This window comes from Sorex araneus, chromosome 2 (genome assembly GCF_027595985.1).
Source record: "Sorex araneus isolate mSorAra2 chromosome 2, mSorAra2.pri, whole genome shotgun sequence".
NCBI classification, from domain to species: domain Eukaryota; kingdom Metazoa; phylum Chordata; class Mammalia; order Eulipotyphla; family Soricidae; genus Sorex; species Sorex araneus.
Window position 1 is genome coordinate 12,276,934 of NC_073303.1, and position 23,456 is coordinate 12,300,389.

Consider the following 23,456-nt stretch of genomic DNA (forward strand, 5'->3'; position numbering starts at 1 on the left):
TTGGGCCCCTCCATTCTCCCCCGTTTCCCCCGTGTCTTCCTGCATCTGGGGCCTGACCCTCACCCCTCTGAGGGGCCTGCCGTCAGCACTCCTGTTTTTCTCTGCTTCCTTTCTTCTCTCTGCACGCTGGCCTTAAGGAGAGCAGGGAGACAGGAGGTAGTGCTGATGTCGGCTGCGGGGAGGAGAAAGGTGGTCACTCTCTCCCGTCCGCCCCTGCCAGCCGGGACCCAGGGGTACTGGGTTCTTGTCTGGCCTTGCAGAAAGGAATTTCAGGAGTAGAGAAGCAGTGAAGTAAATAGATTTTATTGGGAGGGTTTTTGAAGGGGTGTGTGTGCATGTGTCTGTCTGTGTGTGTGTGGGGAGAGAGAGAGAGAGAGAGAGAGAGAGAGAGAGAGAGAGAGAGAGAGAGAGAGAGAGAGAGAGAGAGAGATGATGGGGTGGGCAGGGGGGAGGGAAACTGGGACTCCCTGATGGTGGGAAAAGCTCACTGGTGAAGGAACAGGTGTTGGAACTTTATATGACTGAAATAAAATCATAAAAAAAGATGATAACCAAAAATAATGAAAGGGAGGAAGAAACAATGAAAGAAAGAAAGAAAGAAAGAAAGAAAGAGAAAGAGGAAGAAAGGAAGAAAGAAAAGGAAGAAAGAAAGAGAGAGAGAAAGAGAGAAAGAAAGAGGAAGGAAGGATAAAAAGAAAACGACAGAAAGGAAGGAAGGAAGGAAGGAAGGAAGGAAGGAAGGAAGAAAGGAAGAAGGAAAGAAAGAAAGGAAGGAAGAAAGAAAGAAAGGAAGGAAGGAAGAAGGAAAGAAAGAGAGAAAGAAAGAAAGAGAGAAAGAAAGATTTGAATCATTAGCACCTACTTAATTTCCTTAGGCAGCAGGAAACCTCTCCCCTTGCCTTTGACTGGCTTTTTCACAGAATCTTCATTAGCTCTCCCTGGTTCTCCTTATGGTCCAGCATTGCTAGGACTCTCCACGCTGTTTCTCCAGCTGCATTGGTCCCCACATTCTCTTTGGCCACGTCTGTTCCGGTCTTTGTGTGCCTGCCATCTCTGTAGCACTTGGTCCTGTTGCTTCCTTCCTTTTCTCTGAGCCCTGTGTTGTTCTAGCTTCACTCCCATTCTCCAAGGTGCTTACTCGGACGCCCAGTCTTCCCTTGGGCGGTTCCAGCAAGTGGGCGTGGCTGGGATTCCAGATGCAACTTCCTTTGAGGCTGATGTGGCCACTGGCCAGTTCTCAGTGTGGGTCATCCATCGTCACCATCATTCTGAGCTACTGATGGTTCAGATGTTCTTGCAAGTTTTTCCTTATCTCCTAGGAGACACGGAGGCCGGAAGAATTATTTTGTACAACATTTGTCACTGAATTTTTAATAATGCCTGAAAATTTTAAGAGGCTCATTATGTCCCAATTAAGTTCACTGCAGCATTATTATCCAGTAATGGGAGGTCAGAAATAACTAAAAGCCCCAAACAAAGGAATGGGTTAGCACGTTATGGTACGTCTAGGCACAGACTCACTCGGCAGACACATAGATGAGTGTTGGTCTTCATGTGCTGAAACGATACAGCACATGCTAAGAAGAAAGGGCCCATCTATTATTTCTCTCTCCTTTTCTTTTCTTATCCCTTCCCACATCCCCCTTTTTCGTAAGTTATAAAAGAAAAATTAAAAAAAAATCTTAAGAACTATGCACAAGTGTTTTTGCACTGGAAAATGTCTTGGCATCTACTCAGTAAACCGTTAATGATTTCATCTGAGAAGTGGAAATAAAGGAAGGAAGATATTGCAGTTTCTTAATTTTTGTCCTTGTGTTTAAAATTTTAAAACCTGTTTTCCTTCCTTAGGAAAACAGTCATCACTCGAGCATTTTCAAAGTCGAAGTCCTGTCCACCTATTCTTCCTTGATTTTCTCTCTTCCTTTCCCTCCTTTGCTAACATGGGACTAGCTCACTGTCTTAGCATTTTTATTCTAAGCTCTCACTACTGGCTCACACTCCTCCACGGACTGCTCCTGTTTTAATTCTGCTTATCCCTCAGGATTCACCCTTGGGTCCCCACGAGGCCGTCCCGAAGCATTCCGTCTGATTTCATTACTGTGTTCCCTGGTCCCCTGGCGCCCTGGGAAATCTTCCTTAGTCACTGGAGATTTGGGCAGGCGTGCTCATTATTTGACTTTGTATTCTACAGGCTTGGGTGCAGCACCAGCAGACGGCAGAAATTCATTAAAAGAGGTTTCAGTGTTAAAATAATAAAGCACAGGATTTGAGGGGGGATCTCCTTAATACCAGGATGTCTTCTTGGCTAGATTGTCATTTTAGACTGTATTTTTGAAGCTCTGAAGCCACGTGTTTTAATTAAAAGTCCGTTCATATCTCGGGACATGTTGAGTTTCTGTTGATAGAGTAGCTGAACAGAACTGCAGGCAGTAATATAATTTCTTCACTTATCAATGGGAAACAAGGAGCAATTATTTCAGACTTCATTGTAACATAAAACATTAATATCAAATATTTTAGTTGTATCTTCAGTTGCATTAATTAAAGAAAACACACATTCATTCCTATACTTACATAATGCGGCGCAGTGACTCAAGCATGAGAATAAGCAAATTAATTTTTTCTTCCCATGTACATGGATTAACAGTTTGTTTCCTTTTTAGGTTCAACAAATAGATCGTGTGGTAGAAGTTGTGGAAGAAACAATTAAAGGTAACAGTTGAACGTGAGGGAAGTAGATTTCTGTATCATTTGAGCTTTATTAGATAATATCGCTTTGTTAACATTTATTGAGCATCTTAAAAAATGTGTGTGTGTGGGGGGGGAGCTGGAGCCATAGCACCATAGGGAGGGTGTTTGCCTTCCATGCAGGGTTAGACCCCCAGCATCCCATGTGGTTCCCCAAGCACCGCCAGGAGTAAGTCCTGAGTGCAGAGCCAGGAGTGGCCCCTGACCATTGCTGTGTGTGGCCCAAAAACTAAAAAAAATAATAATAATAAGAAAGAAAAAAAAGTGTGTGTGTGTGTGTGTGTGTGTGTGTGTGTGTGTGTGTGTGTGTGTGTGTGTGTGTGTGTTGGAGACGAAGCCCACAGTGCTCAAGGATGATGCCCTGTCCTGTGAATGGGGTCAGTGCTCAGGGGACCAGGTAGTGCTGGGGATCGAACCTACACCTTCTGTGTATGAAAAGCGTGTCATACGCAAAGCTAGTTCTCTGGCCCCAAGTGTCTTTTTAGGGGTGTGGCGGGGTGTTGTCTCCCAAGTTGTAGCAGGAGGTTTGCCTTCCTCCAAGTGGACCTCGGCCAGTCAGGCCGGAAGTGCCAGGTGGTGATGTGAAGAGGCATTGCCGCCTGCGCCCTGGGGTGCTGGGATTACCCAGGCAGCACTGGGTTCATTGGTACTGGGAACTGAACCATGGTCAGCCTCATCCAGGCCTGTGCTTTACCCCCTGTACTATCTCTCCAGCCCTTACTGGCTGTCTTTTTGAGTTATTTTGTTTTATTTTTTCAGATAGAAATAAAATTTGGTCCTCATTTGCTTTGTGCATTGACTGATGCCCTGGAGTAGACAGATGGCTGTTTCCTAATAAATCAGTTGCATTGTAATCTTGCATTTTGCTTTTATTGAGATATCATTGCCGTGAGGATTTTCATAGCACATGCTTAGTTATAGTTCTGCTTTAAAAGTAGCACCAGTCTGGGCTGGAGCTGGGGAGGTTTTACCCAGGGTCAGTGGTCTCTGAACTCTGCCAGGAATGATCCCTGAATGCAGAGCTAGGAGTAAGCCCCAGCCACAACCTGGTGTGGCATAAAACCACAAACAACAACAGCAGCATAGCACAGCTGTTGGCCTTTCACGAGGCTGACCCGAGTTCAATTCCTCCGCCCCTCTCGTAGAGCCCGGCCAGCTACCGAGAGTATCGAGCTCACACGGCAGAGCCTGGCAAGCTACCCGTGCGTATTGGATATGCCAAAAACAGTTACAATAAGTCTCTCAATGAGAGACGTTACTGGTGCCCGCTCGAACAAATCGAACAAGTCCAGAGGTATTTCTGCCAGCAGCCGCTGTGTTCTGAGATTGGTTTGTGTGCTTCTGGGATCATGGCCATTCAGGAGTAGAGGAGCCGCTCATGGGCAGCTGCTTGGGGTCTCGTTTGGGCGGGGAGCAGGGGCGGTTCTGCCCCCCCATCACGAGATTTCTCGTGCGCCCCATCACTGCAAGCTCCTACCTCTCTGTCCAGTTGGCTCTGAAAGGTGGCGGTCGCCATGCTGCCGCAAAGGGGAAAAGGCCGAGGGACAAAAACCCTTCCCCTCCCAGAGTGCCACTGGGCCATAGCTTAGTTCACAGTCTAGGAGCATTTCTGCCAGCAGCCGCTGTATTCCGAGATTGGTTTGTGTGTCTCTGGGATCATGGCCGTTCAGGGGCAGAGGAGCCGTTCCTGAGTGTGGGGTGTGTGTGTGTGTGTGTGTGTGTGTGTGTGTGTGTGTGTGTGTGTATCAGGAAAGGTTGCGTGGCCGCATAAGCGGTCACGTGGTTTGGAGAAATAGTCCTGGTCCCCACATACTGGAGCCATGTTTGTTGAAGCTCATGGTTGCGGGGATTCCATCTGGAGAAGGCAGGGAGACCGCACCTGCTCCATCTGGGGCACCCCGGTGTTATTGGCTCAGCCTGGGTTCTGGAGCATTCTCTGGCATTGTGGTGCCCGCCGGCCAGGATTCTTCACTACATTCAATATTTCGACACCCGTCTCACCACCATTAATTACATCTTCCCACCACCATTATTTTGAACTTTCCCGCCACCTCCCAAGCCTGTCAAAAAAGGCATATACTGGATAACTTATTCTGTACTATTTGTTATGAAGTTATTCGTAAGATGTTGCGTGGCTGTGAGAGTGGCCACATGCGATCCTGGAATTCTGAAATTTTAGATACTTCGGGTCTGGAGAAATCTCTGCTGCGAGCTGCTTGGTTCTGAGATTCCTTCCTGTGCCTCTGGGTCATGACCTTTAAGGAGCTTAAGGAGCAGCCAGAGGCAGTTTGTGGGTGTGGCCTCCAGGGTCCCAGAGGGGTGGGGGGATGAGAGGGACCGGCCCATCCCCTACCCACTGAGGCCTGGAGTTTGCCATCACGGGTCCTGCACACCTGACTTCTCACTGGGTTGTGAAAGTTGGCGGCCGCCGGGGTCCGTAGGGGCAGCTGGAGGGGAGACGCCTGCCCCGTCTGAGGCCCCCCGTGAAGTGGGCCTGGTGCCCGGTCCGGAGGCATCTCTGCAGCGAGCTGCTTAGTTCCCTCGAGTTTTCTCTCGCACTTTCTCTCCCTCCTTCCCTTTCCTAAACACCTCCAAATAAAATCTGGTTTTAGTTAAAAAAAAAATTTTTTTTTTTAAGTTTCTGAGAGAAATAACTATCTTTAATTTTGTACTTTCAAGAAAACTAATTATAGTCCCATTTTCCTTTGTTAGATTAGCACAAATGAAGCCAATAATTGATTAAAATATGAAATGAGCTAAAGTTCTCACTTGAAATTTTAACTTTTTTTCTTAGGAGCAAGAAATCTGTGTTTCTCCTGATTGGTGCCCCCTTTATTTTTATTTACTTATTTATTTTAAAAGCAGTTGACTGCTTCCACCACACGGGGACTTTTAATCCCTTGCTTTTGCTGCTGACTTGTGTCCGCTCAACTTTCCCATCATGTTCTTCCTTAATTTTGAACTTGTCATTTGTTAGCGATTGAACGTCAAGTTGGAGCATGCTAGTAAATTGTATCAGATGATTACTATTAGCATAATTAACTTAGCTTGACATCTCATCTCCGTGACATCAAATCTTTATCTTCTTTTGAAATTCGCCAAAAAAAAGGACATACTCGGAGCAAAATAATAATAATAATAATTAATAATAATAATAATGTCTGCAGTGCTTATTCTGAGCACTTGCATCAAACTGCCCCTCAGCCCCACATGCAGAGTTGCACGCACTCACCCTAGTTGGCCGCCTAGTCTGTCCCCCGCTCTGCTAAGCACTTCCAGCAGTGAAGTCACTCTCGGTTCATGGCTGTCTTGTGAGGTGGGCGTGAGGAAGTCGTGAGGCAGGGCCCACCACTTGGGGCTGGGCATCCAGTGGAGGCTGAGCTGTCTCAGCCTTAGCTGGGACCCCGACTTCCGGGCTCTGCTCTCCCCAGAGGAGCTTGACTCCGTGTGTGCTCATGTGTCTGAGCCACCAAGAGCTGTGCTCGGGGCCTGTCCTCGTCTGTGTCTAGACACACACCGGCTACTCCGTGTGTGCGAAAAGATAGATGAATGACAGTGAAACTCTCTAAGTGGCTGCGAGTTCGTCGATGCAAAGCCACAGACATGAGAAAAATATCACTGTCACTTTATCACTGTCGTCCCGTTGCTCATCGATTTGCTCGAGCGGGCACCAGTAATGTCTTCCTTGTGAGACTTGTTACTGTTTTTGGCATATAGAATACGCCCTGGGTAGCTTCCCAGGCTCTGCTGTGCGGGCGAGATACTCTGGGTAGTTTGCTGGGCTCTCTGAGAAGGGTGGAGGAATCAAACCCGGGTTGGCCGTGTGCAAGGCAAATGCCCTACCCGCTGTGCTAATTGATTAGAATTATAGACTTCTGCTGTGCAAGAGGCTTTGTCAAGAGGGTGAGAGATAAGGCCTATCTCAGTACAAGAGAGAAGCTGCTTGCAGCAAAAGTCCTATCTCACAAAGGGCTTGCGTCCGAAGTATGCAAAGAACCCTAACTATTCAATAAGAAGAGAAGTTACCTGATTTGGAATGTCGGTCAGAGATCTGAATTAGAGCCTTATGAGTGTAGACAAAGATGGCCAACGCCGTCGGTCATTTGTGAGACAGAAAGAAAATACAGTGAGATGTACAACGCCAGAATTAGCATAGCCCAAATCCAAGACGCCGAGGATGTGGAACCAGAGAAATGCTCATTCGTCAGCTGGCAGGAGTGCAACATGGTACAGCCACGTTTGGAAACGGTTTGGGAGCGTCTTACACACGAAACACATTTAAAAAAAACCCCATAAAAATCAAGTAGTTCACTCCTTGGTATGTATCCAAGTGAGTTGAAACCAAAACATGTACACGGATGTTTCTTGGAGCTTTCTTCCTAATGTCAAAGCTCGGCTGCGCCAACAGACGAACAGGTTGTGGTACGTCCAAGCAATGGGGTATTCATCAGTGCTGAAAAGAAGTGAGACAGCCTGGCACGTGTAGACAGTGGAGGAGAAGTCAAAGAAAAGTGTGTTACCCAGGGAAGGAAGCAGGAGTGAAAAGGCCCCAGAGGCTGTGATTTTAACCATCTGACATTTGGAGCAGGCCGGACCATGGGCACAGCAAAAGAAGATTAGTGTTTGCTAACGGTTATCTGAGGGAGGAAGGGATGTCTAGGCAAAGGAATTCTTGGGACAAAAGATACTCTTTTGTATGAAATTGTAATAATGGATCCATGTTACACATCCATACGCATCCACAGTATATACAACACCTTGAGTGAATTGCAGTGCATATTCTGGGTGATGATATGTCATTAGCAGCTCATGAATTGTAACAAATAATGCTATTCTGGTGGGAAATGGTGTTAAAGGGGGTTAGTGAATATTGCTTGGGAAGAGAGTGTATAGAATCTCTGTTTTCTTTCTCTCTTTTTTTTTTTTGTTTTTGTTTTTTTGTGTCACACCCGGCGATGCACAGGGGTTACTCATGCACTCAGGAATTTCTCTTGGTGGTTCTCGGGGGAGCGTATGGGATACTGGGAATCGAACCCGGGTCGGCCTCGTGCAAGGCAAATGCCCTAGTCCCCAATAGGTACAAAATTAATGTAAACAAAATGCTTGTCTTTGTTAAAATATAATTTAACTGGGTAACTTATGACAGATGATTGCAAATGTTTATTTAAATTAGGAGGGTTATTATTTTTTTTTTCATTTGTTTTGGTTTGTTTGTTTTGGGGTCATACCCAGCCCTGCTCAGGACTTACTCCTGGTTTTGTGCTCAGAGATCATTCCTGACAGTGCTTGGGGAACCATGTGTGCTGGAGATTGAACCTGGGTAGACAGCATTCGACCTACCTGTTGTACTATTTCTCCGGCCCAGTATTTCTTATTTTTAAATCATAACTCTTCCCCTAAAAAAAGATACCTCCGTGGATACTAACATATCCTGGTATTGTGTGCTGTCTAATTCCAAATGTCTCCATTCTTGGTAATTCAAGACTTTCCCCCGTTTGGTTTAATCTGCAAGTTTAATTGATTTTCTCTTTCCCCTAACTTCTCAGTAATTGATGTGACCGTGGATTAGACTGACCTAAATTAAATTCCCAGGGTACATCACCGAACAGTTCTTTTCTGATTTCACACATTGCTGTTCATCTTTGCTCTGTTAGATTTTTGTACTTCGCCTTCTATACTTCTTCAGAGTATAAAGTCTTTTTAAATTAAGGCTGGGAGGCAGAATTTCAGCCTGTGGCTTCACCCGTGGTAATGAGCGCCTACCTGCCCATGAATGTTAAAGGAAACTCCTGGAGGCGGTTTTCCAAATTGGCTGATGAGCCGGTGAGTGGAGCTTGGCTCTGGAGCTTGGCACATCTGGGTTAGCGCCAGATCCCAAGAACATATCGTGTTTTCAATAATTGCTTCTCAATGACATATTCTTACTGATTTTTCAAGTATGCTCTGATGGGTCATGATTATTTTGTCCTCTGAATCTAATCTCTAGCACAGTTTCTGTAGTCTGGGTGTAGTAAAGCCAGTTGTGCATTGCCTTGACCTCTTGGGAATACTTTTATGTTCACTGATATAATTAACTAATTTTTGCCTTCTAATAGTTCTGGGAAGGAACCAGAATTTTATTGTTTTTATTTGACTTTTTTTTTTAATGACCTGGCTTAATTTTATGTACTATGTAAACATGTGATCCTTACAGTTTGCTGATCGTTACTTTTCGCTGAAAATGCAATAATTTACGTCTTTTTTGAATCTCTCTTTTCCTTTCTCTTTCTTCCTTTGGCTTCTCCAAATTATCAACAAGATTCTAATTAATTTTATGTATTATTTCTGGGATGAACCTTTTTTTGATTCATTTAGACTTTTGATTACACATTTTTTATTTTTACCAAGCCATAGTATTTTTAGAAATAGGAATAGGTAGTTTTTTTAACCATCCCAAGAATAAGAATTCTCTAATAGGAAGGTGAATTTTTCCCCATCATTTTAATTTTGGCATAATGATTAAAAAGGAGTATCATTATTAATAGAATTAATTGACAGAAAAACTGGGCTATTTGACTCACTTGATTTCTTGATTTTAGGGCGAGGGTGTGTACACAGTGTTGATTAGCTTTTCGGTTGATGATCTTCCAGAGTTTTCACATAACACACTGTTACGATGGTTCACTGGATTTGATTGTTCAAAGCAAGAAAAGGGAACTACTGTGAGCTCCACTCTCTCAGGCGGCCCATGGTCCAGCCCTTCTGTTTGTCTAGGAAAGCAGCCCCCACCTGCCTTGTTTCAGTCTTAACAAGGGGTCAACCTCTTGTAGAATTGGGTTTTGATGCATTAACTCTGTGAGCCTTAATGGCAGATACCACGAAGGCAAGGTTCCAGAATTACAGAATTCTGGGGCTGGACCAATAGCATAATGGGTAGGGGTTTGCCTTGCACGCAGCCGACCTGGGTTCGATTCCCAGCATCCCATATGGTCCCCCAAGCACTGCCAGGAGTAATTCCTGAGTGCAGAGCCAGGAGTAACCCCTGAGCATCGCTGGGTGTGACCCAGAAAGCAAAAAAAAAAGAAAAGAATTATGGAATTCTTGAAAAATAGACACCCCTATCCTTAACTGTTGGGAAGCTTGTTGGAGCCGGCAGTTGCTGTTAGAGCATCCCGAGTTTTTGGTATTAATCATTTCATTTTAGGTGTTAGGTATTCTCAGATAAAACAATTCTGAGTCACTAGGTCCTAATTTCTATTTAATAGGAGTACTTAGGGAAAAAAAAGACACACATACATATCCGTTAATTCCATTTTGAGACTTGCATGGAAAGCATAATATATGTGTGTGTACATAAATATAGAATTTATTTTTGATTCTTGGGCCATACATGGTGGTGTTCAGAGATGACTCCTGGTGGCAGGGATTGACACGGGGTCTGCCGCGTGTCTCATCTGCTGTACTGTTTTTCTGGTGGCCCCTTTGCAGATTTCCAGGACACTTTAAATTACTTAAAATCTACTGAAAATTGTTTCCAATTTGTTTTCCCACGGTTACTCTCATTATTACCATGAATAACTTATTGTAACGCGGTTATCAATGAGGACTTCCTCTTTGTCCTCTATATCCCGGGCACGTGACTGACTCCTGACGCACCGCCTCTGTGCGCTGTGCGCATATACATGTGCTGTCACACACCTGGAGAATAAGGCGTCATCTTTTCAAGAATGACTCCTCGGGCCCGGAGGACGGGCGTGATGGCCGAGAATGCCTGCCCCGGAGGTGCGTGGGGTTGGGTCCAGGGCCACCTTCCACCGCTTGAGTCTGGCAGCCCTGCCGTCTGTGGTCCCCAGCGCCACCGAGAGTTTCTAGCCACTGCAGCCAGGCATGTGTGAGCAGCACCGCCGAGGGCCCCGGCGCCCTGGCCAGCACTCTGCTAAGAGGCGGCGAGCAAGCAGGACGGCCAGGAAGCTCAGGCGTGGCGAGAGCGTGTGCGAGCATCACGGGGCAGAGCCGCCCTCCGTGACGTAACCGGGTGCGGGCTCCCTAGGCTGGTATGTGGTGCCCAATAAGTTCCACAACTGACCCTTCATGGTCAGCAGGCTGATGTCGGTGATGGCTGGCGTCTGTGAGGCGGGGGTGGGGGTGGGTGGGAGAGATGGTCACTCTCTCCTGGTCTTCCTCTGCCACCCCTGAGACCCATTTGGGGAGACCGGGCCTGACAAAGTCTACGATGAGCCCCTGCTCGGCTCGGGCCAAAGGCCCCCGCCAGCCCTGACTTGTGGCTGTCCAGCCACACCGCGTGGTCTTTTTAGCCCGGGAGCTGATCCCCGCCCCCCAATTGTGTGTGTGTGATCCCCGGCGCACACACATGAGGGGTTAAGGCCATTTCTCGGCCACGGACTCTGGTTGGGACGAGGAATTGCTCTTTGCAGGGAAAAGAACATCAGTCCTCGATCCTACTCAGGGTTACTGGGCTCTTGTCTTGCCTCGTAGAAGAGAACTTCAGGTGCAGATGAGCAGTGAAGTGAAGATTTTATTTGGAGGTTTTTGAAGGTGAGGAGGGAGGGAAGAGGAGCAAGAGAGTAATGCACGTGAGAGAGAACATGTGCTTCTCCAAGGGCGGGCAGAGCTCCCTGCACACCCCAGCATGAGATAGGGAGAAATGAACACACACACACACACACACACACACACACACACACACACACACGAGTTCTGTTAAATAGACAAAGAATCTTTCCAGGCTGAGAGAGTAGCGGGCTTCAGGTGAATTCTTGGCATGAGAACTCTTCCTGGTCCAGTCTGTGGCACTGCCTGTGGTCCCCCAAGCACCACCAGGAACAACCTTCTGAACAGAGTCACCGGTAGTTCCTAAGCACCTCTGGGTGTGCAGTCTCCCCCCCCCCCCAAAAAAAAATCTCTTCTGTTTCTTTAATAAAATGTGGTGAAGGTGTTTCGGAAGAGGTACACAGAGAACAGCAGCAGTTTCATTATATTTTTCCAATACAGGATGAAGTTGTAGGTTAATTGTGTGTATTTCTGTTTTGGTTTGATGGTTCTTAACATAATAGTAAATTGTGTTTTGTTGGTAATTCTCCTGGAGTAATTTATGTTTTCTCAAAAATAGAAATAGTGGAAACTAGGGCATGTGAGAGCCGCAGTGTCTAAAACTGCAGTTGCAGAAACAAAACAGGCATAAAATTATGATCATCCTTGAAAGTTGTATTAAGGGGAAAAAATGCCCCGAGAGACAAGAGGCAGCTTCCCGAATAGGATAGCTACTCGGCATATAAGTCCATTATAATTTGAAATAATTCAACAAAGAAACATTTTGTTAGTTACATCATCTGTCATAGTCAAGTAAAAAAATACTCTCAACAGAAAATTTGATGGCTGAGAGAGCTGTGAATGGGCAGGGAATTTAAATTTGATTTTCTCTTCTGGTGCGAGTTTCGTGCGGTAATTAGAAAGATCTCCGTAATCGGCCAGTCATGAGATAAGATGGGATTCGGTGGGTAATGCCATTGGCTTTCTTGAGAAGACCTGATAATTGTTCATAACGGGTTTAGAGAACTAGTTCTCAGTTGGGTTTAACCCTTTGTGTCTAGAGCTCTGTCTGGAGTGTTTGTAGAGTTCAGTTGGTGCCACCGGGCGTGTGGCACAGATGGGCAGTGACCTGGGAGGCGCGGACTAAATGATCGGTTTGGCCTGGGAAGAAAACTCATCTGTAGGCGCTTTAGTCGGGCTCGCAAGGGTGGGTGGGTTTTTAAGTAGCAGAGGTCTGTCAGAACGAGCCTTTTCTAGCGAAGCGTGCCATCAGGACAGAGGTGGTCACGGAAATGCCCTTCTAGAAGGTGGTTCCTAACATTAAATCTCGAGGGTGCCTGAATGTTGCAAGTGGACCCGTTCCCGAGGCTGGCCGGAGGGCGGCTGTTTCAGAGATGGGTGCGGATGCTGGGCTGGGAAGATGCCTTGGCATACTATTTTTAAAGAAAGTTTACATTTTTTAAATTGAATCATCATGAGATACAGTTACAAAGCTTTCATGAGTGAGTTTCAGTCTTACAATGACCGAACACCCGGGATGGGTACTCCATCCATTTGATGACTGAAACATTAAGCACAAAAATTTTTAAGTCTGTAACTGTACCCCACGGTGACTCAAAAAAAAAAAAAGATCGAACACCCATCCCTCCCCACCAATGCACATTTTCTACCACCAATGTCCCCAATATCCCTCCTGCCACCTCCACTCCTCTCCTGCCACCCCTCACCCCTGCCCCCACCTCTGTGGCAGGCACCTCCCTTCTTACTTTCTCTCTGCTTTTGGGCATTATGGTTTGCACATCTACAAACTGCCCCTGGCGCTGTGTAATCCCACCAGCAGCCAACATCCAGAGACTGTAAGACCAAGCTCTGGGAGAGAGTGACGCAGAGTCTCTTGCCCCCTGCGCCTGGCTGTCTTCACTGGGGCCCCTCGGAGGGGATGGGTTGCCTTTCCCTCCCCACCCAAGCAGAGCCTTGACAGTTGAAGACCTCCAGAACCCAGCCACAGCCATGCTCAAAGCCCCTCTCCCCACGTTGAATGAGCCTCATGCATGATGGGACTGACAGAGGAACCCAGGTGTGCGGGATCTGGGACTGAGATCTCCAAGCCTGCTCGGATTGGGACTGAACCTTCTCCACACAGACCCCCCCATTTTCCAGTAGCTTGGTAGCCACATCCACAAACTGCCCCCGGCGCCATGCAATCCCACCAATGGCCAACATCCAGAGACTCTAAGACCATGCTCCCGGAAGCATGTGGCCCCTTAGTCTTGTTCTCCCTCTTAGAGAACCTGACAAGCTACCGAGAGTCTATTGCCCCACGGAAGAGCCTTGCAAGCTTCCCATGGCATATTCATATCTGAAATACAGTAAAAGATATATACATACCTCTCAGAAAGCCCAGCAAGCTACCGAGAGTATCCTGCCCACATGGCAGAGCCTGGCAAGCTACCCATGGCGTATTCGATATGCCAAAAATAGTAACAATAGCAGGTCTCATTCCCCTGACACTGAAAGAGCCTCCGATCATTGGGAAAGACGAGTAAGGAGAGGCTGCTAAAATCTCAGGGCTGAGTGTAATAGAGACATTACTGGTGCCTGCTCAAGTAAATCGACGAACAACAGGATGACAGTGATACAGATAGAGTGATGGTTTGCAGTACAGACACCGAGAGGCCATCATGTTTGGTTCGCAGCCTACTTTCAGCATGTCTCCCATCCCGAGTGACCCCTGTTCCCTTGCCTTCCCACTTTCAAAATGAGTTTGCGACCGGCAGGCCATGCATCCCCCCTCAGAGTTCTTGCTCTTCTCCCGTGGAGCGCTTCTGCCCTGCCATTTTTCTGTTCAGCTGGGATGCCGTCCTGGGGAATGATGCACACTTACTTCCCCGGCTTGTTCAAACCTCTTTGGCTTCATTGAAGCCAATTGGACTATTCTCCAGGGGCACGTTTAGTTTCAGAACTTACAGACAGGCAGTTTGAGTTTTGTGATTGATTGTGATGGCTGGGGGGTGTGGGGTGTGGGGTTAGTGAACGGAGGTTCTGTCATTGAGAGAGGACTTTACGGATCCGAGACCATCCTCTGGAGCACTGATTCACGAGCAGTTCACTGCAGGGGCATCTCGACTTCTGACTGTGGAGAGCCTTTGAATTGGCCGTTCTTCCCTGGAGTCTCTTCCCTACACACCGGGGACCGAGTAATGTGGGGGCAGGTGGCAGCAAGGCGAGAGGCTTTCCAGCCTGGTCCTCTGAGCTCTGGACTTAGCCGTGATCTTGAACTTCCTTACGCCTCCCAGTGAGATAAGTGTGTAGACTTAAAACACAGCATTTGCTAATCTGTTTCTCTTTTGGCCTTGAGTGAGACTTTCAACATCCTGATCTACCAAGTTGTTCCCAGACCCCTTGTTTCAGTCATTCCAACCCCATCCCTCCACTGATGTGTTCTTTTCTCCACCCTAGGACCCCCCAGCCCCATTATCTTGCCCCCCTCCCACAAAGCCTACTCCCTCAGGAGCTGCAAAGTAATCTTCTTGGTATTGCTTGTTACAATGTATACCTTCTAATGCTGTTGCTACAGTCAGGGTGCAGGATGGACCGAGCTGGTTGGTGCTAGTTGAGCCTTCTGTGTTAATTTTTTCCCACTCATTGTGCTTAGCAGGCTTCTACTCAATTTTCTGTGCTTCTACTGGGCTGTCAGCTCTGTGGAGTCTGGAGGTGTTGTGTGGCCGCGTATGTGGCCACGCACTTTAGGGGCTTTGGAGCTGGGGCGAACAGCTGCATCTGTGGCCTCTCTCTGAGCTCAGTTGTGACGGGGGGCCATTTCTCTGTCAGCTGCCGGAGCCAGATGTGGGTGGGGGCAGTGCTGGGCTTTCGGTAGGGTGGGGACTCAGATCTGCCCCCCACCCTGCGAAGGCTCCAGAGATTCGGGCCTGGTGGTAGCTGGGCGTACTGGAGGAAAAATCGCGGCTGGCGTCTCTCCAGCACCAACCCAAAGCCACACTCAGATCTTGATCGTCGTATCATGGCAAGTGTTTGTCCCCTGCTTCCTCATCCTTCCAGGTTTGGTAAATGGGATCTGACCTTCAGTTCTAGTTTTGGAGTTTGGAAAAATCTCCTTGTGGACAGCACACTGCACGATGGAGCCCCAGGCTGGTGTGCGATGGCAGGACTACATCAGCAGTGCAAGGTGAAGCCCCACCTGAGTCTGGTAGCTGATTCCCGCGCACTTCCGTTCCTTTGTATCCCTCACGTGCCCAGGGCTTGCTCTGATCTTCAGTTGGCAGCCCCAGAAACCCAGTCCTCAGCGCTCTTGTTCTTTTTTTTTTTTTTTTTTAGGATTTTATTTATTATTTTGCTTTTTTGGATCACACCTGGTGATGCCCAGGGGTTGCTTTTGGCTCCGCACTCAGGAATTAGTCCTGGCATTGCTCAGGGGACCCTATGGGATGCCGGAGATCGAACCCAGGTCGGCCACATTTGAGGCAAATGCTCTACGTGCTGTACTATTATCCTGTCCCTCTCTTGTTCTCTAAGTCCTATGAAATTTGCTAACCTGAGTGCGTCGACAATCTCTCACGGCACAGAGAGAAGCGCGCAAGTGAAGCCCGTTTATTGCTGCTCTTCCTGGCTGCCCGGGAGCTCCCTGCACATCCATGCCTAGTCTCTTTGCACGCTCTCCCTCATACATTTCACTCCTCCCCGTTTCCTGCCTCTTCTTTGTTTTGTTTCCCCTCTTCTTCCTTCTTGGTTTTTCTTGTCATTTACTTTTTTTTTCTTTGCTTTTTGGGTCACACCTGGCGATGCACAGGGGTTACTTCTGGCTCTGCACTCAGGAATTACCCCTGGCAGTGCTCAGGGGACCATATGGGATGCTGGGAATCGAACCCGGGTCTGCTGCATGCAAGGCAAACGCCCTCCCCACTGTGCTATTGCTCCAGCCGTTTACTTTTGTGCCAACATAAGTAACTTGTTAGTAAGATTTAGTAAGAATTCATTTTTAATTTTTTTTACTGAATCCCCGTGAGTTACAGTTACAAAGCTCTCATGGTTGGGTTTCAGTCATACAATGATCAAACACCCATCCTCACCAGTGCACGTTCTTCACCACCAGTATTCCCAGTATCCCCTCTCCCATCTCCCCCGTCCCCCTGCCTCTATGGCAGCCAACTTCCCTCTTACTCTCTCTCTTTCTCTCTTACTAAGAATTTTGAGTTAAAATCATGACTAGTAACAGCTTAGCTTTTGCTTTTGTAAAGATGCTCAGATAGAAGAGGAAGGAGTGGACACATTCCTGAGTGTAAGCAACTAATCAAAAGCTCATGGAGAGATTCTGCAGAAATTCTTCTCAGGGGTGTGCTTTTTCAAAAGATAACTCTTTGGAGGTGTTAATGGGAAACAAACTTTTCATAGTCTAAGTGTCAGCTGGTTAGTTATGGAAATGAAATCTTCCCACATTTTTAAGTAGGGGATTTAAACAGCCCAGTCTTATATTTAGAGCAGATCTGTATTGAAGCTGTAGCCAGAGGCTGCTGTAGGTAGCTTTCAGCCCCGGGGCATTTCATAACCAACATTAATTGCAGTTTCCTGTAATTAAGTTTTAAAAATAAAACTTCGCCAGTGTTTTGGCTAGATGGAAAACTTCATGTCGGCCTCCCAGAATTTCTGCTTCATGAACTGTTTCTTGAAGCATTTTTGTGCTTGGAAGGTGTGGTCTTTCACAGTGAGGTTCCTTCATGCCAGGCCTCCGTCAGTTTTATCAGTGAAATCTGGTTTGCAGGGCAGGCTCTCAGCTCACTTGGTTTGAAGTGGGAAAGGAACAGCGAGCAGGAAGCCGAGAAAAGAACTGTTCTTGCCGGGTTACAGTATTGTGTGCAGACTTCCTGGGAACTGAACCTAATCATGGCTGTGAATTGTATCCTGTTTGCATAGCGGCCCGCATGGCGCTGCCCTGTCTCCTTGAAGTCTTTCCTGATCGTTCCCAGGAAAACTGGGCACTCTCTAACGGTGCCCATTTTTTCAAGAAAAATCAGCAGACCATCTCTGACACTCACATCCCTTTAGTTTGCCGGGAAGTCTTTCGTTTTGCCCCAAACCTTCCTGTGTCAGAGGCAGACAGAGGCCAGTGTGTGTTGATCCAAAGCAGATTTTTTTTTTTTTTTTCATATATATTTTTTTAATTTATTTATTTTTAATTAGAGAATCACCGTGAGGGTACAGTTACAGATTTATACACTTCTGTGCTCACACTTCCCTCATACAAAGTTTGGGAACCCATCCCTTCACCAGTGCCCATTCTCCACCACCCGTAAACCCAGTGTCCCTCCCACCCTCCCCAATCCCATCTCCCCCCCACCCCACCCTGCCACTGTGGCAAGGCATTCCCTTCTGCTTTCTCTCTCTAATTAGCTGTTGTGGTTTGCAACAAAGGTGTTGAGTGGCCACTGTGCTCAGTCTCTAGCCCTCATTCAGCCCGCAACTCCCTTCCCCCACATGGCCTTCGACTGCAATGTAGTTGGTGATCGCTTCTCTGAGTTGACCTTTCCCCGGAACGTGAGGCCAGCCTCGAAGCCATGGAGTCAACCTCCTGGTACTTATTTCTACAGTTCTTGGGTGTTAGTCTCCCACTCTGTTATTCTATATACCATAGATGAGTGCAATCTTTCTATGTCTGTCTCTCTCTTTCTGACTCATTTCACTCAGCATGAAACTTTTCATGCCCATCCACTTGACTACAAAATTCTTGACCTCCTTTTTTCTAACAGCTGCATAGTATTCCATTGTATAGATGTACCAAAGTTTCCTCAACCAGTCATCCATTCTGGGGCATTCGGGTTTTTTCCAGATTCTGGCTATTGTAAACAGTGCTGCGATGAACATACATGTGCAGATGTTGTTTCGATTGAACTTTTTTGATTCTCTGGGATATATTCCCAGCAGTGGTATTGCTGGGTCAAATGGGAATTCAATATCTAATTTTTTGAGAGTCGTCCAAATTGTTTTCCAGAAGGGCTGAACCAGTCGGCATTCCCACCAGCAGTGAAGAAGGGTCCCTTTCTCCCCACATCCTCTCCAACAGCGGTTGCTTTTGTTCTTTTGGATGTGTGCTAGTCTCTGTGGTGTGAGGTGGTATCTCATGGTTGTTTTGATCTGCATCTCTCTGATGATTAGTGATGTAGAGCACTTTTTCATGTGCCTTTTGGCCATTCGTATTTCTTCCTTGGTAAAGTTTCTGTTCATTTCTTTGCCCCATTTTTTGATGGGGTTGGATGTTTTCTTCTTGTAGAGCTCAACCAGTGCTTTATATACCATTGATATCAACCCCTTATCTGATGGGTATTGTGTAAATATCCTTTCCCATTCTGTGGATAGTCTTTGTATTCTGGTCACTGTATCTCTTGCGGTGCAGAAGCTTTTTAGTTTAATGTAGTCCCATTTGTTGATCTCTGTTTTTACTAGATTGCTTAGTTCCGTGTCACCTTTGAAGATACCCTTATCTTCAATATCGTGGAGGGTTTCGCCGACCTTGTCTTCAATGTACCTTATGGTTTGTGGTCTAATGTTGAGGTCTTTAATCCATTTTGATCTGACTTTTGTGCATGGTGTCAGGTCAAGGTCTAAACCCATTTTTTTGCATGTGGTTGTCCAGTTGTGCCAGCACCATTTGTTAAAGAGGCTTTCCTTGCTCCACTTCACTTCTCTTGCTCCCTTATCAAAGATTAGATGGTCATACATTTGGGGTTGTGTGTAGGGATATTCCACCCTGTTCCATTGGTCTACGGCTCTGCCTTTGTTCCAGTACCATGCTGTTTTAATTGTTACTGCTTTGTAGTAAAGTTTGAGGTTGGGGATGGTGATGCCTCCCATCATCTTTTTCCCAAGAATTGTTTTAGCTATCCTTGGACGTTTGTTATTCCATATGAATTTTAGGATTGCTTGATCCATTTCTTTGAAGAATGTCATGGGTATATTTATAGGGATCGCATTGAATCTGTATAATGCTTTAGGGAGTATTGCCATTTTGACAACATTGATTCTCCCTATCCACGAGCAGGGTATATGTTTCCATTTCCTCATGTCCTCTTTGATTTCATGGAGTAGCGTTATGTAGTTTTCTTTGTAAAGGTCTTTTACTTCCTTGGTTAAGCTGATTCCGAGGTACCTGATTTTCTGGGGCACGATTGTGAATGGGATTGCTTTTTTCATGTCCCTTTCCTCTGCCTCATTGTTTGCATATATGAAGGCCATGGATTTTTGGGTATTGATTTTGTAGCCTGCAACTTTACTGTATAAGTCTATTGTTTCTAAGAGTTTCTTAGTAGAGGTTTTAGGCTTCTCTAGATATAGTATCATGTCGTCTGCAAATAGTGAGAGTTTGATTTCTTCCCTTCCTATCTGGATGCCCTTAATCTCTTTTTCTTGTCTAATAGCTATCGCAAGTACTTCCAGTACTATATTGAAGAGGAGTGGTGAGAGTGGGCATCCTTGTCTTGTGCCTGATCTCAGAGGAAAGGCCCTTAGTTTTTCCCCGTTGAGGATAATGCTTGCCGTAGGCTTGTGATAGATGGCTTCGACTATCTTGAGGAAAGTTCCTCCAAACCCCATTTTGGCAAGGGTTTTCATCATGAAAGGATGTTGGATCTTGTCAAATGCTTTCTCTGCATCTATTGATATGATCATATGGTTTTTATCTTTCCTTTTGTTGATATGCTGGATTATGTTGATTGATTTCCGAATGTTAAACCATCCTTGCATCCCTGGGATGAATCCCACTTGGTCGTGGTGTATGATCTTTTTGATGAGTTGTTGGATCCTATTTGCTAGTATTTTGTTGAGGATCTTCGCATCGGTGTTCATCAGGGAAATTGGTCTGTAATTTTCTTTCTTAGTGGTGTCTTTGTTTGCTTTTGGTATTAGGGAGATATGTGCTTCATAGAAACTGTTTGGGAGAGTTCCTGTTTTTTCAATTTCCTGGAAAAGTTTGAGGAAAACAGGCAATAGGTCTTCTTTAAATGTTTGGAAGAATTCGCCAGTGAAACCATCTGGGCCTGGGCTTTTGTTTTTGGGGAGGTTTTTGATTACCGTTTCAATTTCCTTAACATTGAAGGGTCTATTCAGGTATTCCAGGTCTTCTTTCTTCAGTCTTGGGAGATTGTAGGAATCAAGGAATCCATCCATTTCTTTTAGGTTCTCCTTTTTTGTGGCGTAAAGACTTTCAAAGTAGTCTCTAATGATCTTTTGAATCTCACTGGTTTCTGTTATGATGTCCCCCTTTTCATTTCTGATTCGATTTATTAGAGTTTTCTCTCTTTCTTTCTTTGTGAGACTTGCTAGCGGTTTATCAATCTTATTTATTTTCTCAAAGAACCAACTCTTTGTTTCATTGATCTTTCGGATTGTTTTTTTGGTTTCAATGTCATTAATTTCTGCTCTAATTTTTATTATTTCTTTCCTTCGGTCTGGTTTGGGGTCCTTTTTCTGGTCCTTTTCTAGGGTCTTGAGTTGTAAAGTCAAGCTATCTATGTGGGTCCTTTCTTCCTTCCTGAGGAATGCTTGGAGAGCTATAAATTTTCCCCTTAACACGGCTTTAGCTGCGTCCCATAGGTTTTGGTAGCTCGTGTCTTCATTCTCATTTGTTTCTAAGTATCTTTTGATTTCTTCCTTGATTTCCTTCTTGACCCACTCATTGTTCAACATGGAATTGTTTAATTTCCAGGTGTTTGATTTGATTTTCCGTATTTGTGGGTGGTTAGCTTCTATCTTCAGCGCATCGTGGTCTGAAAAGATGGTTGATACAATTTCTATTTTTTTTTTTTTTTTTGGTTTTTGGGTCACACCTGGCGATGCACAGGGGTTACTCCTGGCTCTGCACTCAGGAATCACTCCTGGCGGTGCTCAGGGGACCATATGGGATGCTGGGATTTGAACCCGGGTCGGCTGCGTGCAAGGCAAACGCCCTACCGCTATGCTATCACTCCAGCCCCTACAATTTCTATTTTTCCGATTCGATTGAGGTATGTTCTGGGGCCCAGTACATGGTCTATTTTAGAAAATGTTCCATGTGCACTGGAAAAGAATGTGTATTCTTTCTTTTTGGGGTGTAAGGCCCTGTATAGGTCTATTAGGCCTCTCTCTTCAATTTCTTCATTCAGGGTCAGTGTTTCCTTGTTGAGTTTTGTTCTTGTGGATCTATCTAGAGGTGATAAGGCCGTATTGAAGTCTCCGACTACAATTGTGCTGTTAGTGATGTCCTCTTTGAAGTCTGTTAGGAGTTGTTTTAAATATTTAGCCGGTCGTTCGTTAGGAGCATATACGTTTAAGAGTGTGATTTCTTCCTGTTGTACATATCCCTTGATAAACAGAAAATGACCTTCGCTGTCCCTTTTGATCTTTTTCATCCTGAAATCTATGTTGTCGGATACCAGGATGGCCACTCCAGCTTTTTTAAGGGGGTTGTTTGCTTGGAGGATTGTTTTCCATCCTTTGACTTTGAGTCTATGTTTACTCTGTTTGTTCAGGTGTGTTTCTTGCAGGCAACAGAATGTTGGGTTTAATTTCCGGATCCATTTAGCCACTCTGTGTCTCTTGATAGGTGCATTTAGGCCATTGACATTGAGAGAGATTATTGTGATGTGGTTTTGTGTCATCTTTCTGTGGGATTTGTTGTTCTTATGGGGCTCCTCCTTGCCTTACAGTAGCCCCTTTAGACCTTCTTTCAAGATTGGTTTTGAGTCTATGAAGGACCTGAGCTGTTGTTTATCCGAGAAGTAGTGTATGGTTCCTTCGAGTTTGAGTGAGAGTTTAGCCGGATAAAGTATTCTTGGTGAGGCATTCATTTCGTTGAGTTTTTTCACTATGTCCCACCATTGTCTTCGGGCTCGGAGGGTTTCTTCTGACAGATCGGCCGTAAATCTGAGGGGTGTTCCTTTGTATGTGATTTCCCTCTTTGACCTTGCTACTTGTAGAATTGTGTCTCTATCTACAGCATCCGCCATTCTGACTATGATATGCCTTGGAGTCTTTTTATTTGGGTCTCTTTTTGCTGGCACTCTTCGGACTTCTTGTATCTGGACGCCTGCCTTCTCCAGCTCTGGGAATTTCTTAGCGATGATGTCTTTGACTATGTTTTTTTCATTGGGGTTACTTCCCTGTGGTTCTGGTACTCCAATGATTCTTATGTTGTTCCTCTTGAAGTCATCCCCCAGGGCTCTGATTCGCTCTATAGCCATTTTGAGGTCTTTGGCCATGATTTGTTGCTGTCTGTAAGCTTTCTGCAGCTCATCCTCAAGCTCGCTGATTCTGTCTTCGGCTGTAGTCATTCTGCTGTTGAGGGCATCTAGTGATATTTTTATTTCATCTACCGATTGCTTTATTTGTGAGACTTCGGTTCGAAGGTTTGAAATTTCTGCTCTCATTTCTGCTCTCATTTGTTCCTGTATTTTCTTGGTAGAGCGTTCCAGCGCTTGATTCATCTCCTCCCTTAATTTATTGGATGTCTGTTCCATATTTGCTTGGAGTAGGTCGACTCTCCTCCATATTTCCTCTCTGAATTGTTTATCTGAGAGGTCGTAGATGTTGGGAGACTGTTTTGAGGTTTCTAGTATCTTTTCTTCTCCCTCTCTTGGTGGAGGGGATTTTCGCTGTTTCTTCATATTGTCACGGAAGTGCAGAGTTGGAACCTTGTAGTTCTTTATTCCTCTTCCTTTTGTGGGAAGAAGGGGCTCCGATTGTGCTAAACTTCCCTTATTCACTGATAGCTTTTATAGTGTCAGCCTAAGCTAATGGGTATTTTGCGTAAATGTTTGAGATCGCAAAAGTGAGTTTTCAAAGGAATACACAGTACGGATTGAGCTGAGGTAGCTAAGAATAACTGCGGCCGCGTTAGCGTTGGCCGCTCTGAGAGGAGGCCACGCCCACTTTAGACCACGCCCACTAAGACACAGATAGAATGAATTCTATCAATTGTGGCCAAAGGAGAAGTCATGGAATGTTAAAATAAAAAAAAAAAAAATAACTGCGGCCGCGTTAGCGTTGGCCGCTCCGGAAAAAGGCCACGCCCACTTTTTAGGCCACGCCCCCTGAGATGAGGACACGCCCCTAAGCAGCAGAGTGGGGATTGGTCAGGATCCGATGGCGGCGGCGGACAGGTGCCAGGCAGGGGCTTCAGGAGAAGCCCCGAGCCG

The 23,456-nt window shown here is 45.8% G+C and overlaps 1 protein-coding gene across 2 annotated transcripts in view; it reads left to right on the top strand.

Annotated features, from left to right (window-relative positions):
- The window catches only part of CDKAL1 (CDK5 regulatory subunit associated protein 1 like 1), a 658,282-nt gene that overhangs the window by 195,670 nt on the left and 439,156 nt on the right, over nt 1-23,456 (top strand). For both annotated transcript variants that reach the window (XM_055128799.1, XM_055128800.1), the window contains exon 7: nt 2,664-2,712. In XM_055128799.1, the coding sequence (XP_054984774.1) occupies nt 2,664-2,712 (49 nt within the window). The remainder of the gene's footprint in view (nt 1-2,663; nt 2,713-23,456) is intronic.